At 40.7% G+C, this 9,204-nt stretch overlaps 1 protein-coding gene across 1 annotated transcript in view; it reads right to left on the bottom strand.

Moving 5' to 3' along the window:
- SLCO4C1 (solute carrier organic anion transporter family, member 4C1) overlaps positions 1 to 8,737 on the bottom strand; it is a 67,062-nt gene extending 58,325 nt beyond the window's left edge. Inside the window, exons 1-2 of the mRNA XM_012001521.1 lie at positions 7,502 to 8,737; positions 3,041 to 3,304 (exon numbers count right to left, since the gene is read on the bottom strand). Of these exons, the coding sequence (XP_011856911.1) occupies positions 3,041 to 3,304; positions 7,502 to 7,856 (619 nt within the window). The 5' untranslated portion in view covers positions 7,857 to 8,737. The remainder of the gene's footprint in view (positions 1 to 3,040; positions 3,305 to 7,501) is intronic.
- Positions 8,738 to 9,204: the final 467 nt, after the last annotated feature.

The raw sequence follows: 9,204 nt of genomic DNA, 5'->3' as shown, positions 1-9,204 counted from the left end.
TTCTACCTCATATTCCATCTTCTAGTAAAAATGGCCCCAGCTGATCAAGCCAAATAGCAAGGAGCTCTTCATTCCTCCTTCACAATAAATCCAACAGAGTCCTATTTCTTTTTCCTCTAAAATACACTGGGAATCAGTCATCTTCTGGATCTCTACTGCTACCACCCCAGTCTCAGCTGCATTTATCTCTCATCTGGACTACAATAAAAATTTCTAGAGCGACTGGCTCCCATTTACTCTTGTCTCTTGAACTCCAGTAAGATCATGCAATTCCCTGTGTAAAACTCTTTCACAACTTTGCATTGCACTTCAAGCACAATCTAAATGCCTCCCTAGTGTCTACCTGCCTCCTCAAAACAGCCTCTCTTGCTTCGATGATGCTGGCCAAAACACAATTCCTAAAACCTACCGAGCCATCCTCTGCTCCAGAGCCCTTAACCATGGTTTTCTCCAGCCTGGAAAGTATCTTTCAAGGTTAGCTCTTCATTATCCAGATATTATCATTGTAGCCTTTCCTGGCAAACACACTTAGCCTTTAACACAGTATTACTTCATTCTATTTGTCTCTTTACTCACTCACCTCAATTTTCAATTATCTTGTTCATTTGTTTATTAATTGCATATTTCTTCCCACCAGTACATAAAATCAGATGGCATGGAACTGTTTTACTGGTGTTATCTCAACACCATGTGTAGTCCATACCAATAAATATATGTTGTGTGAATGGCAGAATAACAGGAGGGCAAGCTGAGTTTTGCTTTCATTTGCCACATCTAAGCTATTATTTAAATTATGAGTCAATTTACAGGAAAAATCTTAGATCAGCCAATTCCTCTATCTAACCTATTTCAATCATCTACCAAAATAATGAAAAATGTAAATTAGATCAACAAGAACTTGGTGAAAACCTGCACAGTGCACTACTAAAAGTTTATGATCTAGCTTCAGTAATCTTAGCTTCATCTCTGGTCACACACAAACACCTTAATTTGTGGCAATTTTCCTTTAGGAAAATAAGTTCTTCAGAATGGCCATAACTCGAGGTATAAATGGCCAGGGATGAAGCTGAGAAGATCGTGGAAGAGAGATCAGGCTTTGTACTGGAAGAAGTATTTATGTTTCAGTTTAGAGAGTCATAGATTTTTGAGCCAGGTTTGTTTACTTAAGAACAAGAAAGGCATCTGAGCAACTGAAAGGGTAAGGGCCTAGAAACAGCACAAAGATTACCATCTAAACGCTATGAACAAATAACAATCATAGAATCAGTATCATGTTTTCTTGTGTGGCAGATTAAAATTTAGATATTCCCTTACGATTTAGATTTCAACAGTTATACTAAAGCCTACGCTGAAATATGTGGCTTGTTCCTAAAACTACTCCCAGTGAAATTATGTCAGTTGCCTTGTGCAGTCTTGTCCAATCTTGGATAATGTGCTAGAATCTATGTACGTGCTCTTTCTGCTGATAACATATTCTCCTTATCTTATTCATTCCAAACTCTACCACATTTTAAAAATACTCTCCATTCATCCGCTTACATATTCTATTTTTACTTCTAAAATGGTGCACTTCTAAAACCATGCTTTGTTACTAAGAATATTTTCCTGTTTGTTATCATTCTAGAATTGGAAAATTGATATTGGGAAAGATTAATACTTTAATACTGTCTTAGTCCATTTGTGTTGCTAAAAAGGAACACTTGAGGCATTCATATGGAAAAGAAATTGATTTGGCTCACAGTTCTACTGTACAAGAACACAGTGCCAGCACTTGTTTCTATATGAGGGCCTCTAGCTGCTTCCACTCAGGGCAGAAGGCAGAGGGCAACTAGCCAGAGATCACAGAGATCACATGGGGAGAGACGAAGCAAGAGAGCTAGAGGGCAGGGGCCAGAATCTTTTTTTGTTTGTAGAAAGTCTGACTATATTGCCCAGGCTGGTCTCTAACTCCTCAGCTCGAGGGATTCTTCTGCCTCAGCCTTCCAAAGTGCTGTGGTTTTAGGCGTCAGCCCCCATGCCTAGCTCAAACTCTCTTTAACAAACGGTTTTTGGGGGAACAAACAGAGAACTCACTGACCCTCATCTCCAGGGCACTAATGTAGTCATGAATGATCTACCCCCATGACCCAAACACCTCCCTCCAACACTAGGATCAATATGAGGTTTAGGGGGACAAACATCCACACTACAGCAAATATTAATTTTCAGTATTAACACACAAATCTAACAATCGTAACTTTTTAAAAATAATATCTATAGCATAACAGGCTCCAATTATCCTTTGCCTTTTATTTTCAGGGGCTAAGTAAGTGAATAAAGCCTCTGATTTTATAACCATCTGATTTTATTCCTAATTATTTCAATATCTGCTATTAGAAGTCCCAGGAAGCACATTAAAATGTTAAGGTCTACTTTCATTTGTCCACCCTTCTGGCTCTACTACATAGTTTTTTAATTAAAAATGTCATTTGGAAAAAATACATATATAATTAAATTTCCTTTCTGAGCCTTTGAATAACACATTTATCCATCTAACCAGAGCAACCGATGATGTAGGTTGCTCTAAAGTTCTGTGTTTCTTATTTAGGTACAAAGGTAGAGCTAGTTTCATTTCTTAGGAAAAGTTCCACTTTTCTAAATGTCACCTCTCTTTGTCTCAAATCAGGAATCAACACGTCCAGGGTGCAGAGCTGTAAACACAGCAAATAAAAGTACAAAGGGAAAAACTAACAATCTCAGAACTCCAATGAGGTCACAACCTGCAAAGGAAAACAAGTCATCTCTTTTTGAGGAGGACCGTGTATATAATATGGGGAATAAGAATCAGAGGCTTAAAAACTTGGAGAACCACTGAAAAATGAATAATGTACAGTCTCTCTAATCTCCTATCTCATAGAGTTCACACAATGAACAAACCAGTGAGCGGTGGAAGAGATGCAAACCCTTACCATACTGTATAAGTGAATGCAATATAAAGTTAATGACCTAGTTTTATCCACTTCTGTAAATTAAAACAAACATAAACACAACAGAAACTTACCTTTAAAAAGAGACCCCAACTTATATTTTCCACTGAAAAATTGTGGCAATGAGAATACAAGTGCTCCCAGTCCAATCATAAAGGCTGCGAATGCAAGCCACCTCGGCTTATGTCCTCTTTCACCGAAGAATGATACAAATAAAGACAACAAACAGAAGGAAATATCGTAGCTTGATGAAATCAGGCCAGTCAGGGAACTCTTCATTTCATAACGCTTCTCAATAGTGGAAATGCTAATATTTACTAGGCCATTAACTACAATACCTAAAAAAGAGAAAAATTGATGTGCATCATTAAAATGTTACCATATGATTAAGATTATTAACACAATGCAGTAGAGTTTGATTATTCGTTTCTTTTGTTTTTTTAAATGTACCAGTTTTCAAAGTCTCAAAGTTTCAAAGTTAGGCAACCAAAACATATTTCCTTGAAAATCAGTTTGCTTTTTATTTTTATTTATTTATTTTTTATTTTTATTTTATTATTATGATTATTATTATTTTGAGACAGAGTTTCACTCTGGTTGCCCAGGATGGAGTGCAAAGGCGCGATCTCGGCTCACCGGCTCACCGCAACCTCCGCCTCCCAGGTTCAAGTGATTCTCCTGCCTCAGGCTCCAGAGTAGCTGGGATTACAGGCACACGCCACCACACCCGGCTAATTTTTTGTATCTTGTTAGTAGAGATGGGTTTTCACCATGTTGGCCAGGCTGGTCTTGAAATCCTGACCTCGGGTGATCCACCTGCCTTGGCCTACCAAAGTGCTGGGATTACAGGTGTGAGCCAATGTGCCCGGCCCAGTTTGCTTTTTAAATTGTACACTTGTGAATTTTCAGGTGTCCAGCAAACCTGATGCTTGCTACATACAAAATTATAGTTAACTTGCCTTAATTCATTTTTCTTTAAATGGCAAAGTCAAACTGGTAAAGACCCAGGAAGTCAGTTTGCTAGAGTTTCCAAGTATTAATATATCATACTCCCATGGCCCTCACTCAGAAGACTACAAAAGGTACAAGAGACCCCTTAGGCCATTACAGTTAGGCTCAATTGCTTCCCAAATTATTCAATCCTTAAACATATTTATCTATGACAAAAGATAACTTTGACTATTACTTTGTCTCTTCCCTCCTCTCCCCAACTCCAAAAAAAGAGATAACCTTGATTTAGTCTTAGGAAGAAGAAATTGAGCTCTCAAACCCTTATTTTTTTCTAACATTCTTACAGATATTAAAGTTACCATGTAAAGAATTCTAGAGCAAAAGTAAACATAAGTCTTTCAACCGCTTGCATTCTAAATTGTATGCAAAGTAAAAGAAAAAAACATACATTTATTCTAACTATAGTGAAGGAATAACAGAAAGTAAACAAGATAAGACTGAAAATCTGAAAATTTTGACTTACTTAAAAATGTCCTGTCCAGATATAGATTAAACTTACAGGAGTTTTAAACATAACTATAAATTGAAAATTTTAAAAATCTGATTGAATTAACTAGAGATTCCTTTTTACCTAGGTTTGATAATTTTTTTTCATTAACAGTCCAGATATATATTAAACTTATAGGAGTTTAAACATTACTATAAATTGAAAATTAAAAACATCTGATTGAATTAACTACTTTTATTATTTAGGTATGATAAATTGTTTTCATTCAATAACAGAATGAGTATATACATACAAGTCATGATCTCCACAAATCTCTTTAAATTTTGATTTATCAAGACCGTAGCTGAAAATATATTTCAAAAAATAAATAAATAAATTCAACGAATTTAATAAGTTTCAAAACTCATAACATTTTTTACTTTTATACCAGTTTCATAAGACTATAAGCCAATTTACAATTCTTGGGATTTCAAGATAAAGTACCTGAAGTACCTTAGGATGGCATTTTTATGCATTATCTAGTAATACAAAATTTTCCCCATCCAATAAAATCAACTTCCCTATTACCTGCCATACTGACTAAAAATTAGTTAATAGAAAGCGTTGTCTTTATGGTAAAACTTCTCTTTGAAAAAAAAATTCGTAAACTCCTCAGGAAGGATAGCACATTAATCCAATGACTCTTAAAGTGAATTATATGCTACACAAGTTCCAGGAACACTACTTAAAAAGACAAAAACAATCTGGAAACACTCCATACTACATCTCTCTATTGTAAACGAATGACAGTAGGAAGCACATTAGAAAATTAAGTACTTAGAGAACCCCTGTTTGTCTTTGAGAAATGCTGGGTTAAATAAACTCATTTGACAAATTTTGTTTTTCTTTCCCATTAAATGTATATTTACATATACCATGGAAATAATCTTAAAGATCATGTTTGAGAAACATGGCAATAAAGTTTTCAGGCATTCAAACTTAAACTGAAAAGTAAACTAATAATTTATTGGGTCACGCTTTTTATTATCATAATTTTTTTTTTCTTTTTTTTTATGTTCTTGCCTCCCTCTGTCACCAGGCTGGCGTGCAGTGGCGCCATCTCGGCTCACTGCAACCTCCACCTCCTGGGTTCAAGCGATTCTCCTGCCTCTCAGCCACCTGAGTAGCTGGGACTACAGGCGTGTGCCACCGCACCCGGCTAATTTTTGTGGTGTTTTGTTTTGTTTTGTTTTGTTTTGTTTTGAGACAGAGTTTTACTCTGTTGCCCGGGCTAGAGTGCAATGATAGGATCTCGGCATACTTCAAACTTCGCTTCCCGGGTTCAAGTGATTTTCCTACCTCAGCCTTCCAAGTAGCTGGGATTGGAGGCATGCGTCACCATGCCCAACTAGTTTTTGTATGTTTGGTAGAGACAGGGTTTCACCATGTTGGCCAGGTTGGTCTCGAACTCCTTACCTCAGGTGATTTGCCTACCTCAGCCTCCCAAAGTGCTGGGATTACAGGCGTGAACCACCACGCCCGGCCTACTGGGTCATTTTAATCTCAGATTAAGCTTCTTAAATTGGGGACCTATGGGTAGATGCTGCTCCAGACTAAACCTGACACAATTTTCTAGGAGTGACAATTATATTTGATAACAATTTTAGGCAATATTTTATGTTAAATGTAAAATGACATATTCTGGAATAATATAAAAATTTCAGAGGACTTTTAAGATAACACACAAGACATTTTTTTACTTGTGTCCAACATTTTTACCTTCACATTCCTTTGACACTGAGATGCTTCACAATTACCAGTTTTGTAAAACTATTATCAAGACATTAATGGAGGGGAACTTTGGTAGGGACAAGAAAAGTGGACAGGGAAATAATTCTTCAACACAAATCTACCTTCAGTAGAAAAGCTGCAGCTGACTTGCAATCAATAAATAGTACTTAGCATCTAATGCGCAAAGCAAGGGGCCCTGGGTTACTTGAAGAGGGAGAATAAGAACAAAAAGTATGCTTTGACTTAGTTTTTTATTAACTTAAAAAAAAAATGAGTTGTTTCCAACCCTCTAAAAAATATATTTCTAAGGTTGTATTTCTTCCAATTAATCCTTGACTGGTTATACAGAAAATATTATCAGACTATGACTCAAGTGACCAAAATATATCTAGGTGCCAATTCAACTAAGCTTCGGCATGTCCTTCGTGACTCTCCACCTCATCTCCACCCTTCCTCAAAGTCACCTCAGAGTAACTTCCTATTTTCTTTCAACCTCTATATTAAATACACCATAGCAGCTTTAACCTTCTCCATGCTTTCTTTCAAGGGAGCTGTTCTCCCTTCAGGATATCACTCCTCCGAATTGAGCTTAGATTGCAAACCCCTGAGGGTATAAATCTGAACTGAATCTGTAACTCCCAGGAGAACCTAAAAGAGATCCTAGAACAAAACAGATACTGGATAACTAATGTAACACAATGAAGATTAAGCCTCACCCTTCAACAACGTCGGGAGGCTTTGCTAATTTACTCACTGGGCTCCTCTGGTGCCCACATACTCTCAAACTAAACACACTCACAAAACATGAATGTCTGTATCTAATTTATACGATAGATTTTACACAGCTTTCTTCTTTGCAAGGCATCCCACTTTGACCTGCAAATATATTACTCCTTCCCCTGAGGCAATGAAACAAACGTAAAATATCTTTAAGGAGGGACTCGGTAAATTTTTGTCTTTATAATGTAAATAAACTCCCCCAGGGTATACCTTTCCCAAAAGAAGGTTCTTGTAATCTTCCCTGGAAGTCTTGAATCCGCTAAACTGAGGTAAAACACAAAAGAGAAAAAGGCTTGTATGGCAAGTTTGAACTGTAGCGATAAAGGAGAAGCTGAACTTTGGAAGGCTGGCTGGAGCCAGTAGGTTGACATTGGTGAGAGCGCACGCAAGTTCCAAACCCGGGGACACCTTGCAGGGCGCGTCCATCGCCCCGCGGACCCCGCGCACCTGCCCTCTTCCTCGGCTGACTCGCCGTGCCCACCTCGCTCTCCACTGGCCCGATCCTCGAGCGGGCACTGGACTTTACCTTGTGTGACGGCCAAGAGGCAGTAGCAAAGCAGAAAGCCTCGAGGTGTGTTGAAGCGCTGGAGACATTCAGGATGGAAGTTCCTCCACCCGCAAGGCCCCTCCTCAAACTCGGACAGCGACAGTGACCGGAGCTGCTCTTCGGAGACATTGGGAGGGGCTGAAGGCAGAGATGGCTCCGGTGACTTCTGGGGCTCCTGGGGCTTCTGAAGCTCCTGTGGCTGCGAATTCTCTTTCTGGGGATCAGAGGAAAAGGCAGAGATCTCGATCTCGGAGGGCGACGCAGACAAGCGGCGCAGGATGTCTGGGCTGGAGGGTACGAAAGCCAAGTTCTCGATACCTTTGGCGCTCTTCATGTCTGGATGGGTTCTCCCGACTCCGGTGCTTCAGAGCTGCAGAGCCAGGTCCCTCTCTGGCTCCTCCCACCGGCAGGTGACAGCGCCCCCGTGCGGGAAGCTTCCCGCCTCCTGGCCCTGCAGCCTCCAGCGCGCTCTCTGCTACCGCCCGGACCTTCCTACTCCAGCTCGCGGCTGCCTGGAGCGCAGAGAGCGGAGCGCGGAGCGGGGGCGTTAGTACCCCAGCCTGTGGCTTTGGCGCTCAGCTGTGCCTCACCCGCGCCGCAGGGGCCAACCGGAAGGCGCGGCGTGGGCGTGCCACCCGGCGGCAGCCGAGTGGAGGGAGCCAGAGTTCTCACCCCACAGCCTTCGACCGGAGTCCGCCTCCACCCGAGTCCCTGCGGTTCTGACCTGAGTCTCCAGCCCGCAGCGCGCCTCCCTTGAGCCCAAGCACTGGGAACACACAGAGATTGTGGGAGTCACTGGCCAAAAGCTCCCCCTGGGTGCTGACATGAAACCTGTGAACACAGTTGCATCAGGAGATCGTTCAAGAAAATATCTTGCGTTTTTCTTCCTTTGCTGCTTACCAAACCAGGCTAGGCTTAGACTCCAAGAATCAAGACTTCAGAGGTATACTTTGGTTCGTGAGCATCTTGATAAGACTTTTGCCTGTCATCCTGTTACTGGTAGAAGGTGTCCAGGTTCTTGGCATCTTGAACAAAGAATTGAAGAAAACACACAAACAAAGCAAGGAAGGAATGAAGGGATTTATTGAAAATGAAAGTACACTCCACAGTGTGGGAGCAGGCGAGCATAGGGGCTCAAGGGCCCGGTTACAGAATTTTGGGGAGTTTAAATACCCCCTAGAGGATTCCATTGGTTACTTTGGGTATGCCCTATGTAAATGGAGAAGATGAAGTAAAGTTACAAAGGCATTTATGGCCTACGCCCTATGGAGAGGATATTTCCTGTTATAGCTGAAGTGTGAATAGGCCTTGTGTTTCCTGCCTCCAGATCCTATTTTCCTGCCTCAGTCCTCCTTAGAAAAAGAAATCCACCCCACCCCCATCACCACCAGGATGAACATCACAGTATAACCACCGCTTTGCTTTTACTTCTCCGAAACTGAAGGACCAGAAATTGTCTCTCTGCTGTATATTGCATATCTAAGATACACAGTGATGACAATTAATGTAAATAATTTCTACCGGGCCAGGCGCGGTGACTCACGCCTGTAATCCTAGCACTTTGGGAGGCTGAGGCGGGTGGATCACCTGAGGTCAGGAGTTCAGGATCAGCCTGACCAACATGGTGAAACGCTGTCTCTACTAAAAATACAGAAATTAGCGAGGTGTGGTGGTGCGTGCCT

This window comes from Mandrillus leucophaeus, unplaced genomic scaffold, assembly GCF_000951045.1.
Source record: "Mandrillus leucophaeus isolate KB7577 unplaced genomic scaffold, Mleu.le_1.0 Scaffold662, whole genome shotgun sequence".
Lineage (NCBI taxonomy): Eukaryota > Metazoa > Chordata > Mammalia > Primates > Cercopithecidae > Mandrillus > Mandrillus leucophaeus.
The sequence above is the reverse complement of the archived record's forward strand: the minus strand, read 5'-3'. Positions and strand labels throughout refer to the sequence as shown.